This window comes from Anguilla anguilla, chromosome 10 (assembly GCF_013347855.1).
Source record: "Anguilla anguilla isolate fAngAng1 chromosome 10, fAngAng1.pri, whole genome shotgun sequence".
Taxonomy (NCBI): Eukaryota; Metazoa; Chordata; class Actinopteri; order Anguilliformes; family Anguillidae; genus Anguilla; species Anguilla anguilla.
The window spans coordinates 9,941,540-9,962,788 of record NC_049210.1 but is presented as its reverse complement, the minus strand read 5'-3'; the positions used below and the strand labels follow the sequence as shown (position 1 = coordinate 9,962,788).

Below are 21,249 nucleotides of genomic sequence, written 5' to 3'. Positions count from 1 at the left end.
TCATGGGCGAGAGACGCACGTGCGCCTGCTGCTGCCTGCCTTTGTCTGTGGCCTTGCTCTTCCCAGTCACAGGCAACCTTATCAGCCACTCACCTGCACGCACGTAACCTCCAGCCGCAAACAAATTACATATTTCACGCATAAACATATTTCATTTCTTCTTCACCATGTCTGTTGTATTGTTAAATTACTCAGCTCCCCTCACTTCAGACTCTTTTTTTCTCCCCCTATCTCTCCCTCCCTCCCCCATCTCTCTCTCTCTCTCTCTCTCTCTCTCTCTCACTCTCTCTCTCTCTTCGGAGCCCTGGGTAGAATGTACCAACCCCACCGTCTGAAAAGCGGGGGGACAGTGTTGTCGTCTGTCTGTACGAGCCTCACGTTGGCTGATACTGTAAGGCAGAAAAGAGCTTGAAACCAAGAGGAGACCCCCTTCCTCATTTTCGGTGAGCCGTTGCCACCCCCGAGTGGGACGAGCCTTCCCCCACCTGGGCTTGCTCCACTGTTTGGGGCTATTAGCCCCCTCCCTTCTTTTTTCCCATTGGTGAGCCGGTCTGGAAGGCAGCGTGAACAAAGCAGCGAGAGAGGAGAGGAGAGGAGAGGAGAGCATTTGAAAGAGTGAAAGAACTGACACCCGCACTCGCTCGCTCGCTCACACCGTCGCCCGGACAACCAGCCGTAGAGGAGGGGGAAGAGGGAAAAGGAAGAGAAAATAGAAACGTAGGGGGAAAGGTTTTTTGATTCTCTGAGTCAGCTCCTTGGAAATCCTAGCTAACAGAACTCAAAGTGCCGTCTCTGCTCCTCGTGGACCAACCAGTGAAGACAAGACTCACGACTACAAGGAGAGTCGAGTTCCCATCAAAGAATTGGGTTTGGGGAAAGCCAAGGCACCCGCGTGTGTGCAACAAAGAAAGAGGTACTGGACTGGACATCACCGGCAGCTTAACTCCTCTCCCGGGCACAGGTAAGATTCCTCCGATATCCCATGGTCCAGTTGTAAGGCAGCTTTGGGCATCTTTTTTCCTTTCAGCAGCTCTGCCTTGGAATTCTAACACAGAGAGACTATGAACACCCTGTGAATATGAACCGTCTTCAACATGTGCTCTTGAGCAGAAACATCTGGGATGGTCTCAGAAGGACAGGGGTGAGTCACCTGGTTCACCTGTGAAAACGTTCTTTGAGAGTCCATAAACAACCGAACGGCTTTACTTCCCACCTCCTCCAGCTCTGACCACACTAAACAGGATGAAATGTCGGTGGGAGAACTGCAGGTAAAAGGCTTTGTGTCAGCCCACGAAGAGACCAGCTGTGCAAAAGCTCTAGTGGTGGATTAAGTCATTGACACATTATCAGTCCACAGAAGGATCTGAGGCAAAAGCACAAGCCTTATCTCCACACCTTCCTGTATTCTCCTGCTCAGGCTCACCATAAGGATAAAAAAACAACCCTAAATATACATTCCTGGTAATCAGCAATTCTGCCTGTCACTTGGGATCGCTGTGTACAGCTTGCACATTCTGGGGAAGGCAGGACAGGTTGTCAAATTGCAAAATGGTGTGACTACATGCAAACGCCACTGTGTAGATTGTTTTTTATTATTCATTTATTTTCTATGATTAAGACTGAACTTCCACACCCGTGTCCGAGTGGAGAAGTTGACTAGCAGCATGCGTGATCTACAGTAATTCCTGCTGGAAGGGCCTGCTCATATATAAGAGATGTCTTCCCGGCACGCTCGATTGAGATTAATGTCCCTTTAAACAACCTCATGCGCTCCATGAATTTACACCAAATTGAATTTGTGGAGCAGCTGAGGGAGTGAGAAAGAGATGAGCCTGAGGAGGAGGAGGAGGAGGAGGTGGAGAAGGGGGGGGGGAGTGTGTTGGGGGTGTGCTTTCTATTTTTAGCACTAGTCTGTTGAGGTTATACACACATACCCCTCTTTCCCCACGCTCACCATCACAATGTACACACACACTCGCCGACAGTCAGTATAATACACGAGGCTGCACGTCCTTCTGTGTCAGCGTTGGGTTAGGCACGGCACGCTCGGCATGTGCTGCATGTGCCGCAAACGCGCCGAATCTCTGCACACGTGCACTTCTCACACCGCAAGATTAAGAAAGAGCGCACCTTTCACACTTAGCGAACGGAAAGCCGCTTGGCCTGTTGATCTGACGCTCGAATCTGCCACGAAGGCGCCCTGCTCCCTGCAAGCCTCGGTGTTTGCGCGCCTGCCTCTTAGCGTAATCTACTGCCTGGGCTCGTGCTGTCAAAAACACCCCATATAAAGATACCAACATAAACCGCTACACAGCAGCTCACGGACAGCAGAGCCTGCATTACATTATGTATAGAGGACGATCTCTTAAATTTTCATGCCGTATATAACGCGGAAGCAGGCGCATAAAAGTGCGCTGAACGGGAGTCCGTGGCCAGATGATCACAGCGATTAAAGCAGACGGGGCAGCTGTAAAGTCTGTGTCTCAGACAGCGATGCCCCTTTTTTCCTGCTTGGGTCCACGGACGAACTCTGGCCGTCTCTTGATCGAAGGGAGAAGAGCATGTTTAGCTTCAGCTTGTAAACATGCCTCCAGACCCTCGTTCCGCTGGTCGGCAACGCTCCCCACAGTCCCGTTACCCCCATAATTAATGCGCCAATGAAACGTGTACATTTGGCAAAGCGGAGCGCTCAAATTCATCAGCGCGAAAAAAATTGATGCACCTCAGTCGCTTTTCAGAGGGAGATTACCAGGAGATGCATGGCTGCAATCTCCAGCTGCCTGATGCTGGAGGTGCAATTTCAAATGCACAGGAAAATTGCCTGTACTCAGTTGTCCAGATGGCTGTTGAGATAAAATACACAGCTCAACTGTACAGGTCTCTGAACGACCCATACCTTGAATGATTCTGTAGATGGGGGAACAGTGAAACACTATATCCCTTTACTACCAGTGAGGGACCCTTGACGCATGAGAAAATGCCTGTGAAAACAATCCATTACCCAAGATAGAATATGTACACATTGGTTGGTGATTTAAAAAAAGTTGTGGAGCACTTCTAGCGTGGAAGGCAGGGCATCTTGTGTACAAAAAAAGGTGAAACCAAGCAGGTAGGTGACTTTGTGATCAGTGGGAGCCGCACGACCCCCTCCCGCTCGCGGACGTTTCCTGCGCGTAATGAGTTCGTCCTCTGAAACGGTCGGGAAATGACGGCGAATGCCAGATGCTCGCCGCGGGCGCAGATGTTGGGCAGCCTCTCTCAGTGCAAGGGATTATAGGAGAGACGTCTCCTCTGAGGAGAACACCACCTCATCCACCACCGTCTAACTATGCAGAGGCCCCCTCCTTAAGCAAAGGACAGGGTTGAAAAGAGCTTTTTTTTTTTTTTTCTTTTTTTTTTGAAGAGGTTTGTTTATGAACTTGAATTTCAATGAGCCACATCGGCTGGGGATCTCTTAATGCCGATGAGCTACGGTACATTCTTGAGCTAATTAACACCTGCAGACTTAAGTTTCTGGTTGCCTGTCACCCAGAATAGGAGATTGTACCTTTGTGTCCAAACATTAAACACCTGAGGGTGAAGGAGAGAAAGCGTGCCCCTACAGACACAGGAGCTCGCTCTCCCCCGACAGTATATGACAGAGCCCCTGCCAGACTACACTTAGAAGGCCTTTTGCCACTTGAATACAAAGTTTGTGGAGTTGTCTCTACCAGAGGAGGGGAAAAAAGGAAGAGACGACGGTAGGGAGAGGTTAGGTGCCGTTGGGGGTCGTCCGTCAGCGAGCTGGAGCGCCGCTCACACCCCACACCCCTGGGTCCCTGTCACCAATGAGACGGTTGAGATGATTTAATTTGAAACTGTTCTGCCAAATTTAAGTCCGCTGCTGATATGGCAAAAGAGGCTTATGGAGATCTCCCGTGGAGAGTTCAGACTCTGCACAGCGAAGGGAGAGAGTGAGGGGAATATATTACTGGCCGTTCTGTGTTCCGCATCATAAACCGAGGGCTTCGGAGACTGAGCGTGCTCCCAGACCCCAGAGGCACGTCTTGCCCTCGCGAAAAAGCCCCCCCTTGACTTCTCCCAGCACGGAAGTGGAACCCTCGTTTGAGGCTGGCGAAAGGCAGATTTAATATCCGTGCCCTTGCTGGCAGTCACGTAAGGCGACGGTCCAGCTTATTTTAATGGCTGCTCCTTAAATCAGTTGCGCTTTATCACAAAGTTAACCTGTCTACAAGCGCAGAGGTGTAAAACGGCTTAGCGGCGATCAATGGCTCTGCTCTCTTTGTCTTTGCGGCAGGGGTGGCGATGGAATCCGACGACGAGCCCTTGTTGCTGCAGGCAGACTGGGACCTTGAGGAGGACGAAGGGCAAGAGGAAGAAGAAGAGGGGAACGAAGAGGCGGGAGGGCAGTGCGGTGCCACTTCTGAGGACGATGGGATTGGCGGTGTGTGGGGGGCAGTAGGCTGGGTGTACACTCAGCCCTGGGTGAGCGCGGTAGTTCTGGGAGTTGGAGTTCTGCTGCCCTGCGTCCTCTCAGTCTTCATGTTCCTGTACTGCTCTCCCTTAGACATCGACCTGTCCTACAGCGCCTTTGAAGTGCGCAGCCACTCCTCCGCCCAGCGCTTTGACGCTCTCACCATCGCTCTGAAGACCCAGCTGGGGTCGTGGGACAGGCACAGACGTGACGTGGACGATTACGCCTCTCGTGGCCTGAGAGACCTACTGCTGGACAGGCTGAGCAAAGCGGGAGGCGGAGCATCTAATGTGGGAGGAGCCTATAATGAGAGCAGTATCTCAAAAGCTGTGAAACACTTGCTGTTTGAGGGAGAGGAGTTGAACAAAGAAAATGTTACACCGAACAGTTTAGCAAGAGCCGAAGCGAACACCACAAGTCAGAGGGGTGCAGGGGGAAAGAATGAGCAAGCTACCAAGAAAGACAGTGTGGTGGGGGAAGAGAAGAAGGAGAAAGGTAGCTATATAGCCAAAGAGGGAGAAGAGGAAAATTCTGAAAGCAGAAAGATTAGGGGAGATGAGGAGAGAGGAGAGTCACTGGACAGGGTACCCCGGTCGGTGGGGGGAGCCCCATACTACTCGTACCTGCAGAGCCAGGCTTTGTGGAGGATGGAGCTGGTGTTCCTGGCCCAGGGCGGGGGGGACAACAACATCTTCACCCCGGAACGCCTGCGCACCATCCACACGGTGGAGCGCCTGGTCATGCAGCACCCCCAGTTTCATAAGTTCTGCTGGAAGCCCCTGGAGGTTCTGAGGGACCTCCCCCTGGGGCCTTCCTACTGCTCCCCGCCCAGTTCTCTCCTCTCCTACCTCTTCCCCAGCGAGCGAGGGGGGAAGATCTACTACGACGGCATGGGCCCTGATCTGGCCGACATCCACGGTGAGCCCATGGACTTAATGCTTTGATCGTTTTTTGTGCATGAAATTGTCTGTTGACCATTAGCTGTTAAGGCATTGTGTGTGTGGGCGGCGTGTGTGTTGTGTGTGTATGTCAATCAGACCTGGGTTAAATAATTATTTGCGATACTTGTTGGGCACCATTGAAATTCCTTCAGATAACTGACAATGTTAAACAGAAAAACCTATTTTCACCAATATTCAGAACAGAACTGCTCTTTCACAATTCTTTTTGGTTGAAAACATGTTTTGTTAAAAATTCCCAGGGGTCTGTATGAGTATGCGAAAATTTTACCAGGATTTAGGGAATCAAAGTACTTGAAATTGATATTTGACTGGTGTGGTGTGTGTGTGTGTGTGTGTGTGCGCGAGCGCGAATAATCAAATATGATCAAAACGCAACTCAGCATAAAGACATGACATAGTCAGCGGTGCGAAAGAGCACTGAGGGATGATGGGACTGCTACCCTCCCTCGCAGGGGCCCTGAGCCTGGCCATCACCCACCCGCAGTTCTACTGGTACGTGGACGAGAGCCTGACGCCCGACAACCTGCGCAGCTCCCTCCTGCGCAGCGAGATCCACTTCGGGGCCCCCCTGCCCTCCTTCTTCTCCCTGCAGGACCGGCCGGAGGAGCAGAGGAGGCGCTTCCGCAGCTTCGTGGTCCAGTACGCCGACATCCTGGCCCGCCAGTCCACCAGGTCAGCCCCAGACGCACCGCGTCACGTGCCTTCGACGCTCCGCCACAGGCACTCAATCAACCGGCCACCGTCTCTAAAATGGGGGCAGTAAAACACTTTTTTTTATGACAGGACAGTGAAAACAGGTTTATTACGGCAAACAACAAACATTGACAAAGCGAGGCGTCCCCACATTTGCAGGTGCTGGGGGAGCCGCAGGACTCCCCAAACAATTACCTTCACCCCCCCTAAATACGAAAGACTGCAGGGTGCTTAAAGCCCGTATCATTCCTGAAATCTGGGAATGCGTGTCAGAGAGGGAGAGAGCAGATATAAGTGGAACTAATGAGTCTGCAGTACCAGTAGCCCATTTGCTCCTCTGGCCATTCTCATCTGCGCAATGTCCGGTAGCCCTGGAGCCCTGAAGCATCTTTTAGATTGTACACGCACACTCCAGAACAAGAGTTAAGTGCACAGAGAAGGCAGTGAACGCAGCCAAAGAATAACATGTTTTAATTAGCGTTTTGCTGATGGCACTGGCGATTATGTCGATTCGATGCCATTGGTTTGGTTTGATGCCGCTCCACTATTGAAAGATGATGTCTTGGTTGGAGTGCATTTTGGGTCTGCTGTCAGGAAGCGGGGAGCTCAGGTGGGCAGCTGTGTGCACATTACGATGTGAAAATGTGCACCCAGTAAATCACTGCGGGTAAGGGTGAAGGCAAGATAAATTAATAATTTACTGAGTGAGAGAGGCAACAGTCAGCAGTTCTGTGCTCAAAACGGCATAATTTATAAATGTGGGTTTTTCAAAGTCATGGTCAAGACCCAAAGTATGGGTCACAAAATACTCATCGCTGGTTCAGGGTATGATTTTGCATAACACATGAATTACCTCCATAACATGCAGAAGGGTTCATTTAATATGAATGTCTGACTTTCGGTTCTGCATTATGCATCTTTTTTTAAACTAAAATTTTATACCCCTTTTTATTATTCTGCAAATTTTCTGTGCCCGGTCTAGCAATTCAGAAAAGTGCTGATGTGATTTTATTCTTCATTAATCCAAGGTTTTAAAAAGGTTAATTTAGAGGCTTCCGTTTAAGATGATCTTAACATTCATAGGGCCGACATCTAACCCATTAAGGCTGGCGTGGTTTATACCAATCAACACCTCCTCTGCCTGCCTGCCTGCCTGCCTGACTGACTGACTGTCCGACTGTCTGTCTGTCTGTCTGTCTCAGTCAGGTAAAGGTGCTGTACGGGGGTACCGAGCTCTTCGATGATGAGGTGAGACGCACCTTCCACAGCGACATGCTCCTGGCGCTCATTAGCGGAGGCTGCATCGCCGCGCTGGTCTACATCCTGACCTCCTTCTCCGGTACGGCGGCCCGCGGCTCCATCAGGCGATGCCCGCTCGCTGAAACAACCGTCCGGCTCCACACAGCGCTCTGAGAAACAGCCACCCACAGCTGTGTCACGCTGACCCTTCTCTGAGAAACAATTACCCACAGCCCGATCGCGCACATGCCGTGCCATGGCACACAGACACTGATTCAATTGCACATTCACTTTTCTGCATGAAACATACGCAATCCACTCAAAACGTTCATTTTTTAAAATGTGCAATCACAACAGGGATACTTCAGATTTTTGTACTGTGTTCAGATGCGTGATCAAACTGCCCAATCACTGAAGAGGGCCATAGTAACTGACCGTTTGAAGCGGACGTGTTTCATTCTCCCAGTTTCTGCTAGCAAATTTTGCTGCTCGGCTTTTCAATCTATAAACGCAAAGCTGAGTTATCTTTTCCTTACCGCCAGAATGAAGACAGTTACTCAGGCATAAAATAGAGCAATGCGAGATGTTCCCTCAACTTGTCCTTCTCTCTCATTACAGTGTTCTTAACATTCTTTGGGCTTGCCAGCATTGGCCTCAGCTGCCTCATGGCCCTTTTCCTGTACCACGTGGTGTTTGGCATTCCCTACCTGGGCATCCTTAACGGAGTGGCAGCCTTCGTCATCATTGGCATTGGTGAGCTTGTGAGCTTGGACCCCCCCTCCTAGATCCTATAATACCAGTCCTGGCTGCCCCCCCTCCCCCATGCGCAAGGAAGACAGCAAACTTCAAACATGCATAAACTGTATTGAGCAGTTTCCCATTAAAATATAATCTTCCTTAGAATCTCTACTGACATGTATTTAGAGCTGTTAGGCAGTGTTTCCAACTCTAGAGTGAATGCTGCAAGATACTAAAATTCAATATATGGTTTCCTCTCCAGTTTTTATTTGTTCTTGCGTTCTGTGTACCTCTGCCTTTTTGTTTGTTTGTTTCCTTTCTTTTGATGTTCCTTTGCTCCTCTTCTTTCCTGCTGTGTGTCCCCAGGTGTGGATGATGTGTTTGTGTTCATCAGCACCTTCAGACAGGCCTTTCATCTGGTGAAGCCCGAGCAGCGCATGGTCTACACGGTCAAGACCGCCGGGCGGGCCACCTTCCTGACCTCCTTCACCACCGCCGCCGCCTATGCGGCCAACACCTTCTCCCAGGTAGGACAGGAAGAGAGAGAGAGAGAGAGCGAGAGAGTTGCACGATACAACATGTCAACCGTTTTGACCCAAAATGAATGAGGTGTAATGAGAATGCTACTTAGTTGGGCAGTTAAAAATGATTGGACAGACAGATGATAAGATTAAGAATTTGAACTTGCGTGAGTGCAACCTGTTCATTTGTGACTGCGGTTTAAAGACTCAGTGCAGAGAAACGTACGCTGAGCATCCAAAGATACTCATCACTCTCTTGATGAGACAGGAGTAAAAATCTAAATAGGAAGGAACCCATGAATTTCAATCTCTTCGGTTTTGTCTGCAGCCTTCCCCTTTGAGGAAAAAATAAGTACCCTTCATTTCTTCTGGGGAGGATATGAATTCTGGTCTATCAGATTGTTTAATAATGTAAGGGCGACTCCCCGGCTTTTTTTGATACTTTCCAATTTCCCTCTCACATTCAACATTTCAGCGATAAAATCCCCAAAGTATCTGTATCAAAATCTCTGGATTCTAATATCATCTTTGTGCCAGAGTGTGTTGCGGAGCTGCAGTCAGGGGCGGTGTAAATCCTCTGGTGTGTGTGTTTGCTTCAGATCCCGGCCGTCCACGACTTCGGCCTGTTCATGGCGCTGATTGTCAGCTGCTGCTGGCTGTGGGTGTGTCTGCTGATGCCCGCTGCCCTGTGCGTGTGGAGCCAGTGTGTGGCGCTCCGGGAGAACGGCTGTCTGAAACGGTAACCCCGGCTTTTCTCTTTGAGCTGCGGCTTGGTGTCGACGACCATCCAGGTGGACGAGCTGTGGTCTCTGAGCTGTCTTTTTTTATCTACCTCCCCCCCGCCCCCTCCCCCACTCAGGTGTCATTCTCTCCCAGAAATGTCCATCAACCACACCCCCTTGTCAGACCAGGATGATGACATCGCTCTTCTGTCAGTTGAAATTCAGTCAGGTGAGACCGTTGTCTCATGAATGTAAAATAAGCTGAAGGAGGGACTGCAAGATATGTTCCACAGAGGCCTTGGATTCATATATTTACGGCTGATTTGTGTCCCGTATTTTTGTGACTTACCCTCCCCATCCTTCACCTGTCTCTCCCACTACTTCCCTCTCTCCTCGCCAACTCCTGTCTCTCTCTCTTTTCCTCTCAGGTTCCTGTAGTCCTGATAATGATGCCCCCCTGCTGTCTCTGGCTGTGGAGGCCCCTCCTCCCCTCTCTGGGCAGGGTGGAACAGGAGTAGTCAGTGCTGGTCTACAGGGAGTACTGCAGCACTGGGTAGTGGAACCAGTGGTGGAGAAACGCAGAATCATTGTAGGTGAGAGACAAGGCTATTCCTGCTATTGTGATGACTTCAGTGACTTCTATATAGAATATAGAGAAACGCATAAAGATGCAGACAGCTTGTATTTCATTACTATTCATCCACCTGCCCTCCCTGTTCTTTCACCTTTATGTCTGTGTTTTTTGGATCCTGCTCTTAATTCAGTTTTGTACCCTTTCCACCCACCCATCAGCTCTCTATGTGCTCGTTCTGCTGATGTCGGCCGGATTCTGCTACCTGCTGCGTCCAGCGAGTCACGCCCCACTGCTGTTCCGGTCGGACACTAACCTTCAGACCCTGCTGGAGCTGCGCAGCAATCTGAGCGCCCAAGGCATCTCCTGTCACATGTGCTCTGGTGAGACCTGGACACATAACAGACACAACATCAGCAAGTCAAAGTTTGAAGCTGACCGGTTCACAAGCACGTGTCATAAGTAAATAAATAATCGATGCTAAATTAATGTTTAGAATGCCTTTATCAGAATGCCTTTCTAGGCACTACACTATGAGAAAAAGGGCAGAGAAGGGCAACTAAATTGGTTCCAAATATGAAATTTAAAAATGACTAGGACATGAAACACTAAATCTCTTTCAGTTCAGCAAAAGGCCACATAGGATGATGTGAACAGGACAAGGGAGCTTGTTCTGATATCAGGAAGTACACGGAGCAGGTTGCCTGGTTACGAAGGCGAAGCTGCTGTGCAACCCGTAGAGCATTCAAACCAGGCATGAGAGAGTGCTGGATACTCACTAGACAATTGGAAAAATAACAAGCCTAAATGGCCCTTTCTTGCCAACAACATTCTTCTTATTGAGATAATGGAGCGGGAGATGAACAGGGAATGAGTCTGTTGTCTACTGCTGTCAGCAGGTTCTATTGACACAATGTCTTGTGTGCACAGTACGTGTGTGAACTATGGTGAACTAGAATTACCCGTCCTCTTCCCACAGGTTTGTTCATGGAGAAGCCCCACTCCCTGCGCAGTACCACCCACCCCTGCCCCTCCGTATCTGGGAGTCCTCCCCAGCAACATCCCTCGCACCCGTCAAGTTTAGCCTCACACAACTCGGCCAAACCAATCTCCACAGCCGCTCAAACAGGTTGGGTTCAAAGCTGCGTTCCACCCGTCGGCATCTAATTTTCTTCGCGTTGAGTGAATGCACATCTAGACTAAAGAAATCTGCTAAAAAAAGCCCTTAGTAACTCAGAACCAGATGTCTGTGTAACTTCAATGACGGGTAAGGCTGAAGGTAAAAAGTTATGTTGACGTTAGAGGATTAATGAATATTTATGCGGGGTTTGATGTCACCTGAGTCTGCTCCTCTCTTTCCAGACCTTCTGCTCACAGTGTACGTGTCCAAGCTGGATGTGGGTGCAGCCATCACTCTGTACCGCTTCTCTCTGAATGCTAGTGTGCCTTCACCCTGGAAAGCCCTGTCCCCGGGGAATGGAGAAGTACCTTCCTTCCAGGTAAAGCAATCCTTCAAAACAGCAACCACGGGATACTAGGGAAAAAACAAACCAAAACGGAAAATTAACTGACTCAAGTCATTAAAGACGAAAGCCATTTCCAGAAAATTCTTTGTCATCGGAAAAAACAACTTTGAATATTCACAAATGGCTGCAAATTGAGTATGATTGTTTTTTTTAATAGTCCTGAAGTTCATTTTTCAGTTTGTTGTCAGACTAATGACTGGGTTAATGATCCACTATAATATCTAATGTGATTCTGACTTCCAGACCTCCGTGGTCATGGGGTGCCAAATAGTTTCTAATAGATGTCAGACCCGCAGAACCTGAACGGTTTTCTCCTCAGACTCATTAAACACGATGCACAGGGTGTGGATGTCTCTGTGCGCTGTGTGTTCAACCCAGGCTTTCAGCAGACCTCACAGGAACTTCAGCACACGCATGACGGTGTGCGTGTCCCACGCCGCCCACCCCCACCCGCGCTGGATGATCACCTCGCGGTCATGTGACCCCCGCGACGGCTGGAGGTCGGAGTTCAGCTTCTACGTGGCGTCGGCGGAGCAGCAACACAGCAGGTAAGGAGGAGGGAGGCTGGCAAAGTGAATGAAGAGAGAGAGTGATTAAAAGAATAAATGAAAAAGTGCATGAAGGATGTTAAATGGAGCGAGCCCAAGACAAAGCTGTTGACTGTAAGCGCTCCCTGTGGGTCCAGGAAGCTGTACTTTGCCCAGCTGAGACACAGCCCTTATCCCAGCCGAGTGTGTGCGTCTCCCCCCGGCTGCATTATTAGCGCTGGCCCTGATGGACCCACCCAGGGTGCTTTCTACACTCCACTTCCTGCAGGTAATTAAGGAAATAATGAAAAAATACAGCCCCTTCATAATTTCAGCTTTCCTGCGAGAGAGGACTCATTAACATTGATGTTTGTCTTGAGACTAGACGGCGAGGCTTCCTTCGCAGAGAATTTTAATTGGTTGTATTCGCCCTGTCGCTCAGACCCAGTGCAGGCTACGAGTTCAAGAACCTCAGGCTTCAACCCGTGCAGAGGTGGGGTTTGCGGGCAGCCAGCAGTGCGCCCCCTGGTGGACACTGGGGCCATGGTGTTTGTTGTGTTCGGGATCCTGGGTGTCAATCGCACAAACCACAAAGATAACCACGTCATCGGGGACATGGTGAGTGACAGCCTTGTTAACAGGGGCACCCCTGAACTTTTGGGGGCCCTAAGAAGAATTGTATTTGAGGACTCCCCAAATACAATTTCTTAGTTCCTTCTGTGAAATCACAGACTGGGAGGGGTTCTTGGTGGGGGAGATAGTGATCACAAGGGTATTTTGTATTTAAAACAGTGGTTATAACTACAGGAGGTGGGCCCCTATGCACAGTATCTTGTATACAGGACAGGCCGGCACTGCATGTTAGATGTATCACGGAAATTTCTGCACCTCTACATTAAGTTGGATTGACTTAGAAGTGAAATTTTCTCTGCAGGGCAGCGTCATCTACGACCCAAACTTTGACCTCTTTAAAGAGATTGGGCACCTCTGCCAGCTGTGCAAAGCCATCAGCGCCAACACACGTTTAGTCAAGCCTGGAGGAGCCCAATGCCTACCCTCAGGTAGGCATCTAAATAACAACTCTCTCAGGGGCCTGAAGATATTGAGTATGTTTATCTTGATTTTTTTAGTGTGAGCAGTTTACTCTAATATTAAAATCACCGAAAATAGTTCATTTGAGAGTTTACCCTTGTTTGCACTAGAGGCACATACTGTTGATCTTGTTTAAAATGTGGGTGTTTAAAATGTGTCTGTTTGTTCATGCTGTGAGTCGGGGCCGCTATTGCTGTCGCATAATTCAGTAAAGCCAGCTTTCTAGAAAATTGCTGCTAAAAATGCACCCAGCCCGCATTCAGTTTAGCTTAAGAAGTGCTAATCTCTTTGCTCGGCCAAGCGGAAGATTTCTGCATTTTCTAAGCCATGGTTGCGAGATAATCTTTGTGCAGATTCAAGATAAATGGTTTGTAGATACTGTTAACAACCAAAGAGCGGAAATCTCCCAAAGATTCTCTGCTCATTCCCTCTCATTCTCTGCTTTATGCACCGGTATATCGCTTGATAAGTTGCCATATGTTATTCTCCCCTGACTGATTGGACCAAGCGTTCCGATGCACTCTATGGAAGTACAGGCAATAGTTATATGAACATGAAAGCTACCAGCTGCTAGTGCAGCTACCGTAGTTGCACAGTAGTTCCTCTGTCAGACCCGAAATGTTTCACCCATCTGTTTCTCGCGGATGCCTTCAGATCGCACTTCATATGCACACTGTCTGCGCGTCAAATTCTATCATTTTACTCAGTGGCAGATTGATCAATTTTGGGGCCCCAAGCAAAGCACAATTTTGGGGGCCCCCAAAACTCCTGACAGTGTGCAGACAAAGCACTAGGCAGTAAAACCTACAGTAAGTTACATAAATTCTTTCATATTGGTCAAACTGTTGTGTTTTCTAAACAAACCAGCTCTCCCCCTCCCCTGCCTGTGGTTATACGAGTTATATTATATATATATATTTTAAAGTGAGTAAACATGAAGCGGATATGTGTGTTGAATCTAGGGCATATAATACACAAGCTGGTAGTGGAGTTCACAATTATCTCACAGCATGTTCGTATTTGGTTTTGAAAGTCGTGTCCTGCATGGAACTTTGTTTGTATTGAATGTATTTACCAGTATCTAGCCATCCATCCATTATTTATACTCTCGTATTCCTGGTCAGGGTTGCCGTAGCTGCTGGAACCTATCCCAGCATGCATTGGGCAAGAGGCAGGAACACGCCCTGGACAGTTTGCTAGTCCATCGCAATATTTTCTTATATTCAAGGTTAATATATAGGCTACCACTTGTAACCAGCAGGGGGCCCCCAAGTACCCGGGGGCCCCACGCTAATGTGTGGTTTGCATGGTGGCAAGGCCCACCACTGACTTTGTATAAATTTTAATTGGCTTCGATCTAGTTAGCACACTAACATCCTTAAATTATTGGGAAATTGGCAAATATTTAGTGAGTGCCATCTAACTACCTATAATACATTTTAAATGGCTAACATTAGCTAGCACGAAGGCCGTATTAACATGACAGAATAAACAAACGCGGGCATCCAGCTAGCTAGCTAACACCGACAAGTTCATACACTGGAATAAAAAAAATAACAATTCAGCGTGGGACAGAGTGGCGAAGATTGCAATGCATTCTGTGTATGCATCCAGATCAAATGCCGAATGTGTAACAGTCCTCCTTCTCTCTCTCACTCTTTTTTTTTTTTTTTACTTGTTCTTGTCCATCTATGTGGGCCTGACTCAGGGAACAGCCTCTCTTCCCTCCTGCCTCTGCTCCACCCAGAGTGCCAGTCTCTCCCTCAGCCTAACCTGTTGCCCGGGCAGCTATCCCATGGAGCAGTGGGCATGCAGGGAGGAACAGTGCGCTGGCTGTCTATGGCTTTCGAATCCGTGAGTGGTGCTTCGCACACTTCCACCAATGGGTTCAGTCCTTTTTATGGTACAGTGCCAATTCTGTCTTCTAGTGAATCATTGATATGCAGTTAAGGAATGTAGGAGTGTGGGGGTTTAAACTCAAACCTTCGTTCACGTCCTTGTTCCCGGGCTAAAGCTGTAGTCACTTCAAAGCCACAACACAGTTGTATGCTTCCAGTTATTCAGCTCTTAACTCCCTGAACTACTTTACCTTTTCAACCGGCTCACACGATGCCCTCCCATTGCCTTCCCTGCCAGACCACCTACAAGGGGAAGTCCTCCTTCGAGACGCACTCCGACTTCCTCCAATGGGAGTCCTTCCTGCAGCAGCAGCTCTCGGCCCTCCCTCAGTCATCCGCCCTACGTCGAGGCTTTCAGACCTGTGAGCACTGGAAGCAAATCTTCATGGAGATCTTAGGCAAGTAAAGCATCAGACTTAAAGCATACAGCATCAGGTCTTAATCTCAATATACACTCTCTTGGTCCTGTTACATGGATTTCTCGACTTATTCATAATTTCTGATGAAATAGCCACATTTGTTTGTCAAACCCTGAGGTGAGGTAAGGTGAGGTTAGGAGATTTGGGTCAATACCAAGACCATGTTTTCCCTTGCCTCAGTCATTCACACTCAGCCCTATTGAAGAGACTGATTGATTGTAAAGGCTCTGCAATAAGACCATTAAGTGGGTGTATGTGTAGGCTGTCAAAGTATTTTATACCACAGACCATTGTGCACCACTCAGGGATGAGCAAGGCTGTGTGATTTTGGTCTTGGAAGATTTTTTTTTATCTGGGGTACACCTTAATAAGGAGACTGGCATCCAAACTATTGGAAAATCTGGAAGACCTATTTGTTTCCTAAACCTTCTGATTTTGTGCGTGGATTTTCTACAGGTGTTGAGAGCGCCCTCTACAGTCTTCTGCTGTCCTTGGCCATCTGCATAGCCGCTGTGTCTATTTTCACTGCCCACCCACTCCTGCTTCTGCCCATTCTCCTTACTATCCTGGGTAAGACACACTCTCGACCCCTCCAAATCTCCATCCTGACTGCATGTATCTGTACCTCCTGGGCATGAAAGTACAGAGGAGGAACATTTTTGTTCTTTAAGGAACACATTTCCAGAATGTTCCCTGAAAATACAATAATGTTCTATTTGGGTACTAATAAGAACTGATTCACAAGCAAAAAACGTACAAATAAATTATATATTGGCTTAGGGTACAGTTTTACATGCCTATAGGGTACCACACTATACCTTTTTTTCTGAGAGTGCATGAATGCTGTGAAGCTCAAAACTAGATTCCATCAATATCTTCAAATGTCAAGGACCAAGCTTGAAAGTTTGCTGAAGTTTTGATTGTACTAAAGCCTAACAGCTTTTCTGAATATTGTTTTTCCTGTCATTGAGTTACCCTCTTTCACTTTAAACTCCATTTTCAGTTTATTAAGGCTAGGCCCATGGCAAAAGGGATCCAGTAAAACCATCTGATGTGGTGTAGTTAAACAAGATTAATAAGACATTGGAAACTGCATTACCATCCTTAAAAAAGCATTTGTAGTGGTTCATCAAATATTGATAACTGGCAGGCAATTATATATGAGTTGCCAGATAGAGATATTCCACACAGGGTTAATTATATACTGTTGAGATGGAAGAATATATAACTCAGCAGTATAATGCAGTTGCCAATGGCTTATTAAGAATTTATACCACACTTTATTAGGGATTCTTAGGGAAAGCTGGACAGTATAAAAGGTTGTGTATATAAAGGCCTGTGTTGCTGTGTGTCAGTACCTCGGTCGCTGACCAAGTTCCTTGGGTATCCTTCACAGGTGTCATTTGCCTGGTTGTGGCAGTGATGTACTGGCTGGGCTGGGAGATGGGGGCGGTGGAGGCCATCTCTCTGTCCATTCTGGTGGGCTCGTCTGTGGACTACTGTTTGCACCTGGTGGAGGGGTTCCTGCTCGCTGGGGAAACGGGTCCCCGGATGCCCAGTCGCGCGGCAGTACGAGTCACCTTCCCCCACCCCCCTCTCTTTTCCCTCTTCCCTACCCTGTCTGACCTTTTCCTCCATTTCCACTCTACTCTTATTTCTGCTCCCACATTAATGGCCAGTAATTAATCTTGAATTTTGTTTCAGCGGAGTTTAGAATCTTAATGAGTATGCATGCAAATTCTTTGGTAAAAGGAAGAAAGTTAGTCCCACAACGGCTTGGACATATTGCACCTGTTTGTTCACAGTACTTACTTTGTTTTACTTTGAAATTCCATAATAATTTATTCATGACAAATTGAAATGATTGAAATAGATTTATAAATAGTGTATAGGGAATTTTATTTCTGTCTCTTTTTTTAGCCTTCCCAGGATGCCTCTGGCCTGCGTCAGTGGAGGACCTTAGTTGCCGTGGACCACGTCGGCGTGGCGATAGTCTCCAGCGCTCTCACCACAGTGATTTCCACGGTGCCGCTCTTCTTCTGCGTCATCGTGCCCTTCGCCAAGTTCGGCCAGATCGTGGCCATCAACACGGCAGTCTCCATCCTCTTCACCCTCACCGTTACCGCCGCCCTGCTGGCCACGATGGGACCGGCTCACTTCAACCGGCCCCCTGGCGCGGTGCTAAAAGCCTGCCTCGCCGTGCTGGGGACAGTGGCCTTCGGGGTGGCGCTGTACTGGGTCGCCGGGCGACTGGTGGGCCCCATGCCTTGGCTCACGGTCACCACATAGCGACAGACCCGCCACGCCTGACCACCGCGGTCACGGTTTCCTGTTCTGCCGTGCGCACCCAGCGTTCGTTTAAGTTTCGTTCTGATGTTGCGTGATGCTGCGTTCAAGGTTTCAGGTGCAGCAAGTGAAAAAAAAAAAAAACAATTTTAAGGACACAAATCGATACAGATATTTTTATATTTGAGTATGGTAGCAGTATATATAAAGATGATATCAAGGTTGGTAGAATCAAGACAGCCCACGTCAAATAACATGAATTCAGTCAGTAGGCCTCAGAAGAAGGGAAAAAAAACTGTCACTGGGAAAACCAAGGGAAACTCAGATGGGTGTTGCCAGGTAACATAAATCCTTTATTGCTCTTTCTCTCTCAGGATGTCAGTGGCTATGCTTTGAGCCCCTGTCCTTATCGCTGCTGTTGTGGATCTCTACTCTGGCAGACTCCCTCTTTGCACTTTGATGTGCAAAAAAGCCAACTGTTTTTAATTGCCAAACGAGCAAGTTCAAACAAGGTCTCTCTATCTGATCATAGACAGTCTGAGACTCTTTCATTTGCTTGCAATCCCTTCACAGTGCCCTCTGACCTGATCAAAGAACCACTAGAACTTTCTGACCATGGAGAAGCCAGCACATCTGCAACTAGAAAATACAATGTATTATTAAATACACGGAAAAGGGACATGAATAAAATGTCACTGGAAAGGTGCCATGCGTCTCATCACAAGAACGACACTGGCACAGTGTTTCCTTCGTCGTGATACAAGATACTGGGTGGTTGGTATTGTGCATGCACCAGCATCGTTCCCTGATGACAGCTACTCTCTCTAAAAACAAACAGATGCTCTGTGGCCAGAAGAGATAGACTATGAAAAAAAAACTGCTAACACGGTGCTTGGGGGATGGAGGTATCGAAGATAAGCCTTGGTGATCAAGACTTGAAAACAAGTCGCACAAAAAATGAAAGTAAGTTCCTTTCCCTTGACTCACAATGGCTGTGATTGTGTTGTATTGTGGCAGGCCACAGATAAAAGAAAAGGGTTATTGTGTACGGAGAGCTCATTTTTATTGGTCAAGTGAAAGGATGCACATCTCCTGGAACTGACAATATTCTCAGATCCAATGAGATTCAAAAGCAAAACAATGCTTGTATCACAAAAGAAAATGTGAGAAAACAAGGTACTTTCAGAATACATCTGTTCGAAATGAGCTGCTATACAGTTAAGAAATGTTTGCCTAAAATATGAGTGCTAAATACTATATTTGACACCTGAAAGTAGGAAACATCAGCTCCCACAGACAACACGTTTAAGCCTTTCAATATGTCAAGCTTGCTCAAGAACAAACAGACAATTTAAGAAATAAAAGAATTCAACTAAGAAACAATAATAAGCATTATATAAATAAATGGTGCAAACACAGAGACAAGCTCGGCAGTAAATGCAGTCAACCGAGAACCTGTGATAAGCACTAGAGTGAATGGTTACGACAAATAGACAAATTCAGCAAACATACGCATTCAAGTGGGAAATTGCAGGTGATTCAGGTAGATAAATGGTTATCTTTTCTGTTTCTCTGTAGTCTTCATTTATTCAAAGGTCACAACCCATGTATATCTTCACAACGCTGTTTGCCTCTAACAACAGATGCAGAAAATCGAGTTCACTCAATAACCTTGATTTTGATAAGCATGTAAATAATGTTATTAGTCACCATGTTTTCATTAAGATACTGTAATACAGTATAGGTAGTAAGGCATAGCAAGTGTCAAAAAACACTACTACAGAGCTAAATCAAACCATTTTCACAAAATATTCACTCACATATTATCCATGGTGCAGTTATTCCAAAGCCAAAAGGATTTGAGCCCTGCACACGAGTAGCTGATTATAATCAATTAAGTAGGCAAATTACAGCACGCGTTGCAGAAAATGACTCCGAAGGTCTCTAATACATTTGCCTGAACTGAGATAAGGTGGCAGATTTATAGCTATATCAGGGTGATGAATGTACCATAAAGACCCTCACCAGTCCTCCTCTTTCACATTCATTTACAGAATCAGCCCTCGCTGGACTGCAACACCACATTCCACCTGAAGAGGAAGGGTCACGACTCATTGTTGGCACGTAAACATCGACAGCTTGCATCTTTCATTTTCATCTGGTGATTCTCGACAATGACGGTTTACATACGGTAAAGTCAAATGTTTACAGGACACATTAGAATGTTTCAAGAGAAGTAAAGATGTCTATTTATTGGCCGCAGCTTGATGGTATTCTTCTTTCACCTCCGTGTATTATATTTCTAAAAGAGCATGGCACGTTGAACATTCTGAGAAGGGTTTCTGCTACTTCTCTGATCATCTTAGTTTCAAAGAACGTTGTGTGATTTGTATTGATTTATGTCTGTTTGATGGTAGTATGGAATGACGGGGAGCTGGGCTTGTGAGGAAGAGGTTGCATGTCTAAGTCTTACATGGAAAACTGCCGTCGTACACTTGAACGATGAACCAATCGTCCTCAGTAAACTTTCAGGTAAATCCAGTAAATGGACGACATGTGAAATGTATCGGATGTACATCGTCATGGGTACGAGCACCTGCCACGCTACTGTAATTGTACTCGCATTCGTCAAACTTCCCTGTAATCCTCTTATTTCAGGAATTTGGGGCTGAGTGCGGACGTGTAGATAGAAATCTCCTGCTTGGTCTTGTAAGGTCCTGTGGTGCCTTGCTTTTTACGATTGTGTAGCGGCATCCTGCAGCAGCAAGCGCCGAACAGATCTGCTCAGCCATGTTTTCCGGCTTCTTTACTCCATTTCTCCTAGTACCACAATTAGCCGCTTAGCCCCCTTTAAACAAATGATTCAGACATGATGCAAGCACTTAACACCCTCTCAGACAGACACCCTCATCCTCCTCCTCTTGCTACTTCACAGTGCTCACAGTAATTCACCGAGCTCCTTATGCTGATGAGGTTAACACACAAGAACAGCCCTCTAGACTGACACTATCCATGAGTCCATCTTTCTTGCCCTTGCCATCTTCAGGATAATTACATTTCTGTTGAGATATTAAAATCAATCAAGGGGCTTTGCGGGAAAGGTTTTTAATTGCCGTTATTATAATGTGTGATGTTTTTAAATTGGTGGTGGTGTGTAATAAAATGAAACTATGAAAAGGATAAGAGAAAATGGTAATATCTGATCTTTCCAACGGCAGGTCACGTGCAGAAAGGTCTATTAATGGTTGTTTAAGTGAACTTAACCGAGGTCTTTCATAAATCTCGCAATAAAAATGTGAGTAAGAGCACCATCAGATAAAGTGTATGACTTTAATGTCCGATTCACATTTGTAAAGTGGTCCAACAGATCAAACGGGTCAGCCAGCAGCCAGGAAAATGGAACAGGGCTGTTTCACAGCGCCTCAAAAAATTGCACTTACACATAAACTTACAGAGAGGAATATGTAATGCATAAAAACATGAGTTTCTGGATTTTATTTTGAATTGCAAACATATCAGAGTGTAGGGCCAACATTTGCTCTTGCAAATAGAATATTTCATACTAACAGGATTGTTAGTCT

At 47.1% G+C, this 21,249-nt stretch overlaps 1 protein-coding gene across 1 annotated transcript; it reads left to right on the top strand.

Moving 5' to 3' along the window:
* Nucleotides 1-347: 347 nt before the first annotated feature.
* On the top strand, nt 348-19,930 carry disp3 (dispatched RND transporter family member 3). Its single transcript, XM_035435818.1, has 22 exons — nt 348-961; nt 4,298-5,392; nt 5,889-6,108; nt 7,332-7,468; nt 7,987-8,121; nt 8,473-8,633; nt 9,227-9,366; nt 9,487-9,578; nt 9,778-9,942; nt 10,142-10,303; nt 10,900-11,049; nt 11,283-11,419; nt 11,825-11,994; nt 12,132-12,262; nt 12,416-12,591; nt 12,908-13,034; nt 14,774-14,919; nt 15,202-15,361; nt 15,839-15,952; nt 16,779-16,951; nt 17,303-18,631; nt 19,723-19,930. The coding sequence occupies exons 2-21, from the start codon at nt 4,306-4,308 to the stop codon at nt 17,669-17,671; spliced, it is 4,152 nt and encodes a 1,383-aa protein (XP_035291709.1). The 5' UTR covers nt 348-961; nt 4,298-4,305; the 3' UTR covers nt 17,672-18,631; nt 19,723-19,930.
* Nucleotides 19,931-21,249: the final 1,319 nt, after the last annotated feature.

Coding starts and splice junctions, on each gene's coding strand:
- disp3 (XM_035435818.1), top strand. CDS start 4,306: ATGGAATCCGACGACGAGCCCTTGTTGCTGCAGGCAGACTGGGACCTT. Junction 8,634..9,226: donor CGGCCAACACCTTCTCCCAG/GTAGGACAGGAA, acceptor TGTTTGCTTCAG/ATCCCGGCCGTCCACGACTT. Junction 11,420..11,824: donor GAGAAGTACCTTCCTTCCAG/GTAAAGCAATCC, acceptor TGTTCAACCCAG/GCTTTCAGCAGACCTCACAG.